At 39.9% G+C, this 16,760-nt stretch overlaps 1 protein-coding gene across 3 annotated transcripts in view; it reads left to right on the top strand.

The window, feature by feature from the left end:
• LOC144830321 (retinol dehydrogenase 7-like) overlaps window positions 1-16,760 on the top strand; it is a 205,600-nt gene that overhangs the window by 56,783 nt on the left and 132,057 nt on the right. For all 3 annotated transcript variants that reach the window (XM_078688904.1, XM_078688905.1, XM_078688906.1), the window contains exons 2-3: window positions 6,104-6,436; window positions 9,262-9,520. In XM_078688904.1, coding sequence (XP_078545030.1) covers window positions 6,124-6,436; window positions 9,262-9,520 — 572 coding nt within the window. In that variant the 5' untranslated portion in view covers window positions 6,104-6,123. The remainder of the gene's footprint in view (window positions 1-6,103; window positions 6,437-9,261; window positions 9,521-16,760) is intronic.

The raw sequence follows: 16,760 nt of genomic DNA, 5'->3' as shown, positions 1-16,760 counted from the left end.
ATTATGAAGAAATGTATTGTTATAATCATTATGGTCATCACTATTTGCATAAATCTGAGAATCCTAGAAATGTTTTTACTTATAATCAATGGGAACATTGCCCAACACCGCCAAAAGGCAGCTCGAAAACATTTTATGAGAAATTCCCATGCTTCTCAGGGTTTAACAACACTGATCCAGAAACGTTTTATTACAAAATGTTAAATAAGACAGGAATGAAAAACATGTTGACAAATACTAAATTGATTTATTCTGAAACATTTTATGAAAAAATGTCTACATTTGGTTTTGAATTTTGGAAAAACAACATTGAGACAAAAACCATCTGGGGTACAAAAGACTGGCAGGTATAAGGTATAGAATCATTTTTCAGAGCCTGCATGATCCCAGAACAGATAATGTTCCTGAATGACATCATTCAACAAACAACCTGTCTTGGCTTAGCCAAGATAAAAGACTTAAACAAACTGTCTATTCCAAAACCCATACCTGATAGTAATAGCACTACAGATGTGGAGATAGACGTATCCCATATTTTACACCAAAACAGAACAAATCCTGATTGGAAAAAATGGTTGATCTGGCCCACAGACACTAATAACAGTCAAGATAGATTCCTGAACAAAACACAGGGGTTCAAACAGACCAGGCCAGACCCAAGATATTCCCAGAGACAATATCCAGGGATAGTTACAACATACAGTGTAGGAAAGCTATGCCTCGAATGGCTACAGAGATCCACACTGCAGGAAATTAAGCAACACTTGACTGTACTTAAAGAGGGTGCTGACTTGCGAGATTTCATATTGGGACCTCGCAAACAGCGTCAAAAACGTTTCATATACAACGGTATATACGCAGCTTACAACGAGGCTTGGAAAGTAATGCAAATTGAAACTGCTGAAAAAATACGAGAAATTGATCGTATTAATTTGGAAAAATCACTGTCTGTAGTGGACAATGGACTCTGTCCTCCAGAATTTATTCACTGGACAGCATTGTATCATCTGCTATTGATATAATAGAACAGGATATGCTAATGTTGCAACATGGCCAGTCCCAATTACGTTCTATTGTACAGCTAGGCTGGACGTTACAAAATCTGCGTTCAGGCTACGTGCCATGGCGCCTAATCAACAAAACGTCATTATTTTCTATCTTTAACCTTACAGATAAACAAATCTGTTTGGCACAAAAAGGAGCAGACTATACGATACTGAGCATTGAAAAACTCAAAAAGTTACCATTGACAATGTCAGAACGACCTGTCATTGAATGGATAATACATGGTACAATCACAATTCCGATAACAACTTTTCAGTTTCAATATTGCCAAAATATATACCAGCAGGCCTGTATGAAAGGTTGGGTAAAGGATACATCAAGTCAACCTGGAAATTACCTCACACACATAGATGTTATAGTGAAGGGAAAAAAGAGGTATTTCTAAGTGGTAACAACTGTAAAAATTCACTAAGCGGTACACTTCTGTGTCAAGGTATTAACTTGCATGGAGCCTGCGTAGGTTCATCAAATAACCTTTCATGTCATCTGCACGGCACCCCTGCAACACAGATAGAGCCTTTTTTCAGACAGCTTTCCAACGGCAGCTATGTTCTAGTAAGTGACCACAGTTGTTGTGGCATGGTGCCAGGAATAGCTATCTTGTGAGCGTTACTTCCAGGGTCATTTGCTGTATGCAAGTATTGTATCCAAACAGCAAACCAGACATGGAGGCAGCAATATGGCCTTCTCTGAATATCTCTTCTATTCAAATTGATACTTTAAGCAGAATGAAGTCTATTCTTTTACAGACAACTGTGCCTTTAACCTCGTCCAAAGAGACGTATGATCTGCAAGTTGCAAGGACAGCGTCAGAGATACATACACTATTATCGACAAATTGCCCCGTACATTTCGTAGAAATGTTAGGTCAAATCTTAAACATGTCTGATACCAGTGGCATCGCACATATATTTAAGACAATTTTTTCGGGACTATTAGCACCCTTTGAAGCAGTCCTGAAGATCTTCCCGAATTTCGTGCACTCTGTTCGGCGGCCTGCCTCTTCCTTTGGGACTCGTAGCAGGAATTTTATTTTTGTTCCTTCTGCTCCGATATGGCAAGTCAAGTCACAGACAAAACCCAGGCAACAATGGAAGACACGATCCTAGCGATGAGATACCGAGAAAGGATTACTAATGTCCTCGGCTTGGCGAAGCTAAGAGATCTGAATACTACCTGGTTTCTTTCATTCAGACCAATCTGGCAAGATTGCATCTTACCTATTCTACGATGCCTGGTATGCGGAGAAGAATGCGTGTTGGACGTCTGTCTTACACTACCATCAGCAGTACCTATGGATATCGATACTTTGCTTGGTTCGGTAACAGCTCATGCAACGTGTTGTCCCCTGCGTCTACCTATTCTGATGACGGCCTTCGTTGAGACTTCGATTTTGGAAAAAGGGGGTGGGGATGGACAGAGTTTCTGAATGATGCAGAATACTCTTACCAAGTCAAGAGATCATGGTTTTAATCCATCACCTGTTTTTTAGCTCATTGCACCATCCCAGCTCAGAACCTGGCTATATGCAAATTAGTCTGTTCCTGTCCCAGTGCATGATGGGAACAGGGCAAACCAAACTACCAAGCCAATTCTTATACTGGGAAGGAGACAAGCTTCCGGGGACCGGTATCTGGCATCACAGCCTTCGTTGAGACTTCACCATTACGATTAGGTGGCGGTGAAGTACGAGATGAAAGCGGCACACAGGTACAACCTTCTGTGAGCATTGCTGATCCAGACATCGATGATGGCAATGATTCTCACATATGCACTATTTCAGCTTTTTTGAACTTAGTCGAACTCTCACCTACTGTTGTAGACCAATTTTTCGCCAGCCTGTCTGATTTGATGTTCTCTCCTGACAATGAGAATAACTTTTAAAACAACGAGCACACAGCGTTCCCTGAACTCTGAATTCGGCCTTCAGTTTTTGATAAACAACACTACATAAAAACAATTGGAACTATTTTTTTCCCCTGAAAGCAAAATAATGTTTCCATTTCCAAAATATTTACCTTTTTTTTGGCACATGGTACTCTGCTTAAAGTAGAACTATTCTTAGAGAACATGATTTCTATTTTTGAAACTCTAGAGACAATATTTTGATTCAGCCTCTAGCACATGTACAGTCTTGTATAAATATGTGATGAAATGGTCTCGACCTTCTCTTCTGTATTAAGAGCCATTTCATAAATGTAATTTTCGCAACTCATTCAGCCAGTATTTATGTATGCATTATCTGAATGATACCACTGCTTGAAAAACGTACAGTACAAATACTCATTTTTCGTGTATATACCATATACCATTTTAAATGCAAGTTATGTATTTTGGGGTGGGTTGGAAAACACATGCATCGTTATATGTTTACTATTGCTTAAGTATTTAGTAATGATGGACATTAATACGTGGAATGGGTGTTGTGAACGTATCTAGGACCCTATTTAAATATTCCCGATTCATGCCCTTATGTGGTTATAACAAATCATATCCTTATAAAGGCATAAGAATCATATCCATATTTAGTCATAGCCAATGCAGTCCAAATACGGCAAGGCTACTCCCATAGACTCCTAGAAAGTACAACGCGTTCTTTAAACAAACCAAGCCTCCAGCAGCCCGGGAAGTTCCCCCTGCTTTTGTTTTGATTTGTCCAAGAACTCCTGGAGTCCTGAAAGAACTGTAAGTTCTTAGTGACGTCTTATGTCCAACCTTACGTCAAACTCGGCACCTTCCAGGTATAAATATACCAGCGTTTGCCTTAAGCAAACACACGCTGGTTTGGATTAGATAGGCTATCTACTTACCCGAAGCCCAGCTGTAACGAGAGCCGAAGAAAGCCGACCCTCCCATTGACGCACTGAGAGAGACGCTGTCTTTTCTCCTGCCGAGAAATCCAGCTCCAGTGTTTTCAGTCACCCTTGTGGGTTTCTGGGAGATCGAGTCCTGAGAACGAGATACAAGACCTCCTTCATTCTATAACCAAGGTACGGAGCTGATTAGATCCTTAGAGAATTCTTGATTCAGATTCTTGGCAAAAGCTAACTTAACTTAAACTGCAGCTCACTTACTCCTTCCCACGTACTAGGCTTAGGTTAGGTACACCGGGGTAGGCGTATCTTAGAAGCACCAGTTGAGTACGTTTAGTCAATGATTTTATGTATGTATATATTTTATCTATTTTAAACACGGTATGGCTTAGAAACTGTACCATGCTTTTACAGTATTATTTCATAATACTCCTTTTACTGTACGCACTTTACTCTATGACAAGTATTGCAATTGTGGCAATTCACTTCTCTTGCACGAGAAAGAGGACTGCTCAATAAATAACAACTTTTATTGAAAACGCCCGTCTCTCTATTTCTCTGCACTCCTGGTGAAACTAAGCATGCACGATTGACTGAGTGAAATAGCTGTCTATTGTTTTCCACAACTCTGGAGATATACTCCTTATTCTGGGAGGAGCAAAGTTGTCATGTTTATGCGGTTGTCAGAAACTAATCCCTTCTTGTCTATTCAGGAAAGTTAACTCCTTCCTGTTCACTCGAGAAAGATTCTAGTGACCTCTGAGCTAGCTGGCATACCTAATTAAGTCTTACATATTCAATAGAGACCTAGTCGACCTCAGTCCTACGTCTAAACTATCGTTTATGTTATTCCAATGCGCAGAGCCTATTGGGAATATAGGAACTACACTACAAAGAGGGCTATCTTTTAAATCGCTAGCTTGTAGCAACTCCTCCCAAGCTTGTTTTTGTAACTTTCTCTCCATTCCTTGGTGGCCCTTTTATAATTCCGCCGACAACTGGCCACCAAAGGTCTATTGTGAGGAGACTGTTTCAGGGCCCGTTTGAGGTTCCTGTACGCCTTGGAACACTCACTGTCAAACCATCTCGGCATAACTGAACAATTAGAAGCTCCTGGGACGGTTAACAAACTTGCAACCGACTGAGCAATAACAATAAATGAGCTAACTATTTCTTCTTCTGAAGATGACATGTCTAAACACTTTATTATCTCCTGTTGCCGCAATTTAAAAAGTGTGTGAATAAAAACATTAATATCCACCAGTGACCAACGTATGCGCCTCCCCTGATCTGTAGCTGCTAGTGTACCCTTGTTCCTACCATCTGGCGCTACCTTAATACCCTGCATCACAAGTGACAATACCAGCGTGTTCTGGTCACTAAAAGGGCTACATAAAATGTATAAAACAAATATGCAGCATTCTAAGAATGGAGAACGAAAAATAAAATCAATAGTTGTTGCACAACCTCTCCCCTTATAAGATGGTGGCTGAATGCAGTTTGGGTGTTTAAGTAACTTATCAATTGTAAATGTTAGCTCAAAGGTATCTAAGATTGCATTTAGTTCACGACCATCTGAGGAATGCTCCATGTGAAGGCCTTCAATTTCCCTACATATGGGTGTATCTCCTAAACACTGACCCGTATTAGGGCATAAAAGGCAATTCAAATCTCCTAGCAACATAATGTTCTCCTGGGGGAGATCATCTCCCTGTAGCGTTTCCTACAATGGAGTGTTTTGTATAGGAAATTCAATTTGACCCTTCACTGGAAGACAGTGCAGTTTCTTCTGCAAAGTGAGGGTCCTGTTATTAGGAACATTGCAACAGTTAGTCATTTAAATTGTGAGAAGGTGGCAGCTCGACTAATTACTGTATAAGAACTTAATAGTAATTAAAGTTTGTATGATACTGTTTACACAATGGCGCCCCATACTTTTAAAGTGGATATGGACTGGTCTGAGTATACACTTGAACTATGGACTGCTTTTAAGATCAGTAGAATCCTGCATACATATTAATAAAACGTACGCTTCTGGGGCAGAATTCTGACACACATCACGCCACATAGATTTATACACACTTTATTCTATCTCATGTGTATTATGATGTATTGCAGGTAAGCTTGTAATTGTTCTGAGTTATAGCTGGTACTTTTCGATGTGTATTGGGGTTCCTAAACTGCTGCAGTCATTCACTCCTCCTTCCCTTCTCAATTGCCTACAGCCCCAGTGCAAGACTCCGTGATGTGGCTGTACCTGGCGGCCCTGCTGGGCCTGTACTTTGTCTTCCGCTGGTACAGAGAGAGGCAGACGGTCCCAAATCTCCCAGATAAGTATGTCCTGATCACCGGCTGTGACTCCGGCTTTGGAAACAAGGTGGCACGACAGCTGGACCAGCGTGGACTACGCGTGCTTGCCGCGTGCCTGACGCAGAAGGGGGCGGAGCAGCTAAAAGAGGCCACCTCCCAGAGGCTGCAGACGGTCATCTTGGATGTCACCAACAGAGAGAGCGTGGCCACCATGGCACAGTGGGTGAAGGAGAAAGTGGGAGACAGAGGTGAGAACAGCGTAGGTTTCTCTATCATTGCCAGAGTTGGCATTTATCTAGAATACAAAAATAGTGATCAGGTATCAATTATTGCCAGATATTGGTTTTAACATTGGCATCAATACCCCAACGTCACTGTAGCTCCATCACTAGCTCCTTGAACCCCCCCCTCAGTCGCTTCACAGGAAGAGCTTGCCTATGAAATTTGAACGTGAGAACATCGCTTGAAGCGGTGAAAGCATGTGCAAAGTGCAGAGCACTCTTTTTAACAACCTTTATTAAAGTCTTTGACAAAAATCATAGACACGGAATCTTAAACGTGTGCCTATAGTTGTACGAGGTTAAATAGGTGTTCTTCTATAATCACAATGCAATAATCGACAAAATCGAAATGTAGCCTAGTAACAGAAATCTATTAAAAAGGGACAAGTGTGAACATGAGTGTAGTCGAGTCACTATGACTACTGCAGTAAGAGTGACTGAATGTAAATGAGTATTTACACGTCTTTGCCTTTTGGGAGTATGAGTTGCCACCCTTGGGTAAGGCATTTTTCTTCCTGATGGAAAGGGTTTGGAAAAAAAGGCCAACAGAAATCACTCCATAAAATCCAATGTGATTGTTCAGAACACTTGAGCACCACAGGTTGATTGATTGCTCTCCGTGCATATACCACGGAAGATGCAATAATGCTTTGGAGGAGGAAATCATATGTACTTTGACTGATGAAGATCAAGGATTGACTGAAGAGTATGTCTGACCCTCCCTTCAACCTCAATGGTTGACAAGTGAGTGACACTAAAAGGTCATTCAATATGTGATTGGTTAGAATATCTGCCAATCCTGTCATTGAGACTTGTGTCAGTATGCCAGCTGTGTGTGGCTAGAAAATTGGTTATGTAGTTGTTTGGGTTTTTATTTGGAATTCACTCTTCATATTACCTGGAATCCGGCCATGGTTTACTTGGAAATCGGTACACGTTTCACTCTAAGTCCAGATAACATTGTACTCTGTATCTTATCCCTATGTGAACTGTGTTTTGTTTGGAATCTAGTCCATATTTGGTCATCGTTTTCCTTAGAATCAGGACAGAATTTAGTTGCAATCTGGTTCAGAATTTAGTTGGAATTGAGTCCACAATTTGGTTGCATTTTGTGCGCAGTTTCCAAGGAATGTGATCCACATTTTTCTCGGAATCTGATTAACATTTTAGCTGGAATATTGACCACATTCTATCAGAACCTGGTCATATTTTCTTTATAATCCTGCCGTGTTGTTTGACGTATTTTTCCTGGTTTCCACAGGTGCCTCAAAACCTGTTTAATGTGAAAGTGAAGGCACTGTACTCCAGAATCCAAGTTACACAAACATACAACATTTCATGTCCCTTCTTACTGAAGTAGTGTAAGACTTTCACTTAGATGACTGAAGGTTCCTTCGAAGAAACTCTGCCGATTCGAAGGTCGGGATCTGCCAGTATTTGTTCTTAACTGCCTTGGACCATATGATCTCTGGTTATCTTTGTGCCGTTAAAGCAAAAACAAGAACAAAACCTCTCACTAGTATTAAATTAGATCTAGGTAATATATCCTACATAAATTCAAATAATAACATTGTCCCAAAACAGAAGTTATTGAAAAAACATATTTTCTTTTGTATTCAAATAGTTTTCTGATAAGTAAGAACATAAGAATTACAATGTATTATATTCGTTGTACCAATTTTGTATGTACATTCTATACACATATATTTATACTATATACAAAAACCCCCAAGAAAAACATCACACAAAAGGCCCAATCAGAACAACCACACAATTCATCCAAACACACTGTCTTACCAACCTCACAGGCTCTCAACACATGGGCCAAATAACAGAAGAAACAGTTTAACACAATAAGGAAACTTCACAAATTATATCAACATATAAAATATATACAACACAGCACAACAAAAGAAAAAGAAAAAGATTATTATATATGAAAATATTGATCTAATGCGCCCTGACGAAGGAAGTTAGGACAAGATTCCTTTTCCGAAACGCGTGTCAGCGCTTCACTTTTGTTGTGCTGTGTTGTATATATTTTATATGTTGACATAATTTGTGAAGTTTCCTCATGTTATTATTTGAATTTATGTAGGATATATTACCTAGATCTAATTTAATACTAGTGAGAGGTTTTGTTCTTGTTTTTGCTTTATTCCCTGCCTCCTTCTCCGAGTATTAGTCTTCAGGGAACCTCTGTTGTAATTTTGAAGATATCTTTGTGCCTTTGACAGCTACTCATGGCAGTTTCTGGTCCGTAGAGTACGGCTTTTCCTTAAAGAAGGACTTGCATGAATACATTCCTTCTATTTCACACGTTCCACATGAGTATTTTGTTCCATATTTTGAGGTAGCTCAAAATAGTTTTTTTCCCTAATGGCAAGAAGCGAGTCTGCCCATTTTGGCCTTCTCCTTGTTGCAATCAGTGATCAGCAGGTGGCAACATAATACCAGTACAATTCATAGCTCATGGTGCCATTTTATGGCACCCACTTCACTGACTGCATGCAGTGAAAGAATCTAGATAAGTCTCGTAGAGGCAGGAGGTGGCAGACAGAGGTATTGCATGGCCCTGACCTCACTAAAAAGAATGACATGGGCCTGAGGTGACTCTTAGAATGGTATTAGGATTGTAGGGTGGGGCGTTGCATTCGAAACCCTCTTTCATGTAGCTCATATACACAAGGTAATTCCATGGCTTGATCTGGCAGACTCTCACTCCTAGCCACAGACACCTGTAAATCCTACAAGCTATTCTTAATTCATCTTTATCAATCTCCTTTTTCGAGGGCTCTGGGGCCTGGTGAACAATGCCGGGGTTGGATATCCTTTCGGGCTCAACGAGTGGCTGACTCTGGACGACTTCATGTCTGTAATGAAGGTGAACCTGATTGGGATGATTGATGTGACTCTGGCCCTAATCCCCCTGGTGAGGAAGGCCCGTGGGAGGATCGTCAACGTGGCCAGTGTATTAGGAAGGCTGTCCTTATTTGGAGGCGGATACAGCATTTCCAAACATGGAGTGGAAGCTTTCTCCGATAGCCTCAGGTAAGTGTTTCATGAAGGCTGCAATTTATTCTATGCTTTTTTTTTACCAGAACTTATTCTGCCCTGATTGTTCTCTCTACCCAAAAACAAGGTCTTTCAAAATGTAAGCATTGAGAGGTGACTGTCCTTCCAAAAGCAAGATTCTCCATAGGAGTCCAAAACATGTCCCTCCTGTGTGTGCTCAGCAGTTGACTGATAATAACAAAGAGCCAGGTTTAACACAGATAAACTACCTTGACCATTAGTTAATGGGCATTAAGAATTCCATTAGGTGTTGGGGTCTCTGCCTTTTTCTCCAGATTAATTTGTTTGGTGAACTATGCATTGTCAAATGTAAAACTGCCTGTTCTCCCTTCTGGCCTGCGGCTCTAGACCAGAGGTTGTCAACGTTTTGTCTTCTGCATGACTACTGGAAGCTGAGGACCCTGTCCTAAGAAATATCAATGATTTTAATCTCAAAATAATAGTCAAAAATACAGAATCAATAAAGAAACAAGTATACGTCAAATACACAAGTTATGAAAGATGTTGTTTGATTCACAAGCAAAACAATACCATAGTCGAAATTTTAATTTAATGGGAAGGTTGGAGCTTTTCAAAATGTGTCTTTATTTGCAGAAGACGAAGCAACACACTAGATTCTAGCATGTCACTTTGTTTTTGTTGCTCCCAATGCAAGCTCTAGATTCTATTTGCCGTACTTGCACTGCTTGTACAAATCAAGCTGAAGATACCAACGTAACTTTTAACTCCCAATTGCAAATAACTTCACATTTTCAATTTTGCTTATTTATGCACATGCACTTTGTTAATCTGCTAATCTTATTTATTTTGCAAATCAGTCTCAGACTCCTGAGTAGATGATGTGGACCCTGTGGCATCCGAGGCCCCTGGGTTATAAACCGCTGCTCTACACACTACGCATACCTTTAAAAAGGTGGGCCTGGCGCAAACAGCGAAAATGCGCTCTATTACCATGAATGCACTGTGGTTCTAGAAAATCCTCAAACTCCTTCTCAGGGATCTATCCAATAGTTTTGCATTTAAAAGCAGCAAGGAATTGACAGAAAATCTGGAATATGAAAAAGACATCTTTATTACATACAACTGTGAGGCTACGTCGCCCAGCCACGCCTAAAAGCGACTGAATGAGATAGCCCGCTCAATGGTCTGAGCACAGACCCTTTATACCAAATATTATGCCCTAGGCACATATTTGAAGTACATTCCCAGAACGTGCACACAGATGCAAAAACCCACTTTCAAGATAAGTCCAGGCCATAAACAACGTCCACATAATGAATACATTCTTTAGCTGACAAGGCCGGATAACCCAAAACAGTAAGGTCACAGCCCATGGCGTAAATAGCTCGTGGAGGCAGGAAGAGGGACAGATGGAAGTAAGATAGGCAGGGTGGGTATGCGATGAGAAGGTTTATGGCATGTTGGGCCTTGATGCTATCTTGCTCGGCCACTGGGAGAGGAACCGACCAAACAGGTTCGGCCTGCCGCAATGGTTTCCCACCCTGCTCAGGTCAGAGAAAAGTCACCCAAGGTCCGGAGTACGTGGCCTTTTGGAATCGAATTTAGCTGTATTATAGCCTATGTAAAGGGCAACATACAAAATGGCTGCTGTACACAAAATGGAAGCCAATGGTTCAAAACGAAAATGACAATTTCGAGGTGAAATCGTTATTGGAATATAACGAAAATGCTTGTACATAGTGTACTGGCCATTCTCGGTCTTTTGATATAAAAATCGTCATGCTATGACAAAGTTTATTACATGAGTCCAGAATTTTCAGTACCAATGACGCCCCTTTTGCCCTTACATAGGCAATAACCTATACTCACGCTAGTCTGAGTCCAGATCTATATTTTATAAAAATCCTCAAGATGTTACTGAAGCATAATCCTATTACCTAGCGACTCTCTCGGGACAGGTCTCCCTACACACGTAGTAGCACAAAGGCCATATATGGCTGGACCAAAATAGGGAATGCCTCTGTCTGTAGTATGTGGTACAGGACCACACGCCGAACAATCAGTGATGTTCAACTACTAACTGGTGTTGATGCAGAAACTGTACAAAAGGAATTATCAGTAAACTCTGATCTCCTAACTATCCGTGTTCGGGTAAAATCTGGAAAGATGCAAAAGGTAGAAGTAGAAAAAGACATAGGTTTGGGAGGTGGGTGCAGATGTGAATTGGGCAGCAAAAACAATCCCACCCATAAAAGACAATGCCTGTTTAAAACACACTAGAAAACACGTCATTAAGAACATACAGACAAAGTAGTGACCGCTATTACAAATGAATCATAATTTTCTACAACCCTAAGCAAAAAGTAATTCCTAAAATTATCTAGTACATTTTAGGTCTTCCTATGCATTTCTGTAATTCATTATATGTTCAAGTGAAACAGTGGTGACTCTCATTAATGCTCTGAGGTGAAAAGGGAATACTCTTTCACAGAAAATGGACGCTATTCTGCTTCTACTAAAGAGGATAGTACTTTAAAACAATGTTAGCAAAGCTGCAAAAATTAGTTTCCAAACTCCAATTCTATACAAGCTCACAGAAAATACCCGGAGTCCGTCAAAGCCTCTGCTGGCAGGCTTCTATTGTCCATCAAATCCGCTTCCAGTGTCTTCTTCGCGTTGGGCCTCCATTCAGGCTCTTCATGAAAATGATGTTACTCAGTACCCGTTGGAGTGCCCTCCTGGCAAACACTCATAGCTCATTCACAAAGTCTCAATGTCTCGAGGCAGTGCACCAGTGTCTCTTCTTTGTGGCAGACACTGCAAATGATGTGCCCTTCATTGATCAAAGGCACAAAGCATTTCGTGCAGATCCAAGCACTACTGAGAAACAACCCAGCAAGATCAGCAGCACTTTCAGACTCTAACACTCATCATTTAGTGTCAGAGGACGCTCAAGCTGCTCTCTTATGGGCACCGGAATGTAGTGCCTTTTTATCCTCAGGTGCACTGCCTTTCCGCTGGAGCAAAGGAAAAGAGGTGTGTGGGGGGGCCAAAAACTCAGGCCAAGGGGATCAGGGGACCGCGCGCTGTCAGAGGTTCAAGCACATGACAGTTGAACAAACTGAACAAGCTGGATGACAGCCCTGCCATCAACAACAGGGATCCTTCGCATCTTTGAAACCAGCTCCTCTTTTCTTTTCTTTTTACAACGCCTTCTGATGAAACAAATGGCTTGCTTGGGAGGTACCATTGGGGGCACACTGATGATCGCTGTCACGCTGATGATTGCTGTCACACTACTTTCTGGTTGCAGGAATTGTAGAGCCAAGAAGTCTGTCTTTCATCTGTCACTGATGGAGAGTGTGCTTAGTCTCGATCACAGGTCTGCAGGTTATCACTCTTCCTTTGACTCTGGAAGATCCCGCAGAACCTAGTGATATAGGAAATGTGACACAACTGTTAGTTTCCTTCAAATCAAGCACAACAACAGTTCATGGGTTTTAACAAGGGGACTGCAAGCAGGTGGCCTGCAATCTGCAAGGGAGTGGCCACACGCCATGGGACAATTTTGGTCTAGAATGCACTGTCATTTTCAAAAAGCAATTCAAACATAAAGGCGGTAGGCAAAACGGGGTCTCTAGGCTTTTCAATTAGGTTTCCGTGTGAGAGCATATCCTTCATCACCTAAGGGTAAATAACTACACGAAAATTCTATCTAAATGGATGTTTTACATATGGGGGCTTTGTGTAATGGTGCAAATACATATTTTCCTCAATGATTAAGCCTAGGTGTTCCTAAATCCATTATCTAGAACATCTCAAATAGAGAAATGACATAATACAGATTATCAAGGACATGAAGAAAAGTCCCTTTAAAAGTGCCATGTTCAAAAAGGTGAACTTAAGATATCTCCTATTGAGATGAAAAACGTGTCTTACTATAATATTGGGTCAGTTAACCAGCCTGTCACTACCCCGACGGTCAGTCTGAAAAAACATTTTACATAACATGGGGGTCCCTGATACATCACTTCAATCTAGAAGTGTGCACATAAACAATACACCCATAATAATAAATGGGCTGACTGGTGAAAGGAATATGGAAAAAAGGAAATGGAACTAGGACAGAACTAAAATCCCCAATAACTAAGCCCTTACACCATATACGGTAATGTCAATTAATGGTCCAGTTCCTTCTGCAGGGAAAAAAATGAAAAGTTTAGGTCACCTTTGACAAGAGCCACAAATCTATAATTTCATCCTTAGGTCCAATCAAGGATACATAAATTTAGAATTACCTGGTCCATGAGGGAGAGGGCAATATCATGACTCCTGTATATCTCTTTTATTTTACTTCAATATTATTATGGCCAAATTTTGACATACACTGGTGAGGTGTTGTCTATTCGTGTCCACAGCATGCAAACATCATGTCTGTGAAATTTAGTATCAACACAAATTTTACCTAATTATTGTAAAAGTGACACATATCGTCATACATGCCTCCTTACAATACAGGCAAACTTGTAATAATTTCTTAAGTAGCAACATAAAACACAACCAACATATACCAGCCATCAAATATACATGCAGTATAGCAAGCACAAAAAGGCATGGACAAATTACAATAGCGCATGTAAAGAAGCAGTGACGCATGTATTCATGCAGCCCAAAACCCAGAAATGCAGGCCTGCTTAATTTGTCAGGTTTAGAATCAAAAAATTGCACCAAAATTATACTTTCATTTAATCACAAAATTACACTTTCACTTACTCCCACCCTTTGACAGGAGATCACCAGCACTGGAGATTGAACTGTCAAATAAAACTTACAGTGTCGCTTCTGACACACACCAGCAGGAACCATTCATAAAGGGGAAAATGCTAAATCATGGGAAAAAAACACACAAACATTTCCGTGCAAAGAAGTCATAATAAAAACCCATCTCTGTTCAACATACTGCTGACTGCACATAACATACACAAATACCATCTTCCATAAACATACTAAATTCCAACTTCCCAACAGCGAAACACATTCACAGACACTCTACGTCCCCTGCGCCAGCAGGCCCTGAGGCCAGAGAGGCCCTCAGCAGAACATCTGTTTTCACTTACTCCTAAACCCCCACCTCACTGACCTTTAGGTCAAACTCTGCCTGACATACTCCTTGCGTTCCTTGACCACCCTCCTATTCGTCTCTCGAGCTGACAAAGGCAAAAACTGTCCAACTCTTTTTAACCCTCCTATAATCAACCCTAATGAAAAACACATTTTTATAAATGACTTCTTTTAGTGGCTAAAATTCGTTTATGCTTATATTATTAAACCATTCACTGTGAAGAATTTGCTGAGCACAACTACACAACATACCAGCTTAAAACAACTGCTTGTTACCACCCTATGCAATTATACTCATTTCATCAATCCTAAACATGAATGCCCAAGTAGGCCCTGCCAAAGCTAGAACCTTCAATCCTGATATTAAACAAAACCCGTGCACCAGTCATATTGGCTCACTGAGGCAGCATAGCAACCCAAAATAAGAATAACTGGCAAACTTGTATGATACCTAAATGTATGTATTTACTAAAGCCTAAGACACTGTAAAAGTTACTCTAATGGCAAGAATGCCTCTTTAAATAGTCTAATTTACTATTTTCGACTTTGGAATTTAGGGAACTTAAAAGTTAATATCCTATGATTGCTTTACATATTAATCATCCTCAGAATGTCCTTTACACATTACAGAGGTTGAACATTGGGCATCTCTCATGTAAATCCTAGAAAAAAAGTGTTTTACGCCTGCGCCAAGCGAAAACCAACATGCAAATTACCTAATTATTCAGTAACACATAACTTAAATCAAATTTTAATGCTAGGGGGTCATAGCATGAGTACTAAGCTTTATAAATATCAAAAAACGATATTAAAAAGCACTTATTTTTTTTTTTAGATAATTTTTCATAATTAATAATTTTTCTTTCAAAGAAACCAACTATCTTTTTATGAGAATTCCACATATAAAGGTAAGTTGCATCCCTTGCCTATAATTTTAGATGAGTTCATTTATGCGCAGAAGCACAAAAACCTAACTTTAAACATGACATTTTCCTGCGTCATATTTCTGCGCCACATTCTTTTAAAAGGACGGTTATGCAAAGTTCCACCCATGCTTAACTGAAAAAGTGCTGGCTGGATGAACATTCCTATCAAATGTACTGTAGCTGAAAGGCTTGCCTGTAAACATCTAATACAGTGCAACTTAAGGAAAAAATGCTGTTTATTTATTTTTGCAAAAATAGACAATTTCTTTTTTTTTTCTTTTTGGGGCCTTATTTATATCCATTGAATGTTTTTCCTAATTTTATCCTTTTTAAGCGTGTAACGGCAGTTTTGTATGCGTGCATATACTAATGCATGTAGGTACAAAAAAATGTTATAAATTCGTTTTTCTATAAAACACACAATTCATTTTTGAGGTCTTTCATATTCCTAGTAAATGTGAATTTTAACTTTATCTAATTTCAATCCTTTAACATTTTGCACATATGCGTTTTGCTTAATGTATAAATTAAATAGCAACATATAGCGATTTTAGCATGTAGCATGGTAAACTGCCGCATGTTCATGTAATTTTCGACCTAATATTAATTAATCCAACATTTCACTCAACAAACTGAAAAACATCACGAAACTCTTAATACACACATGAGCTCATTTCAAACAGAATCAGAAAGTGTTGAAACATTCAGGACACACAATACAGCGCTTTTAGGCATTTTGTTTCATAAATTGCGCCAACGCTATTCACAACAGAAGTTGCAGTAACGGCAAAAACCACATTTAAACACACATGGAATCCACAGGTCACAATACATAGGACTGAAACAGAAGACAGCTACAAAGATTGTACCTAAACCAAATCATTTTGTAAATACTAAATGTAAGTCATATTTACAAGAACTGCTTCTCAATACTGGCAGAACACCAAAATTCGTTCTGCATCTCCATTCATAAAATTACACAAAACAAAGGATCCTTACATGTATTATGTCATATTTTAATTCCCTGGGGATACAAAGTCACCAAGGAAGAAATATGTTTGTATATCTAAACCTATTTAGATATTTAGCCGGCTAATCCTAAACGCGCAAAGTTGGCCAACACAAAACTCCAAATTTGCTAAGATCAGGCATCTTATAGCTCACTAATCTAGCTTCCAAACTTCAAGGGCGCTATCTCTATCGATACA

Source organism: Lissotriton helveticus, chromosome 1_1 (assembly GCF_964261635.1).
Source record: "Lissotriton helveticus chromosome 1_1, aLisHel1.1, whole genome shotgun sequence".
Taxonomy (NCBI): domain Eukaryota; kingdom Metazoa; phylum Chordata; class Amphibia; order Caudata; family Salamandridae; genus Lissotriton; species Lissotriton helveticus.
Note: the sequence above shows the minus strand (reverse complement) of the source record. Positions and strands in the feature narration are given on the sequence as shown.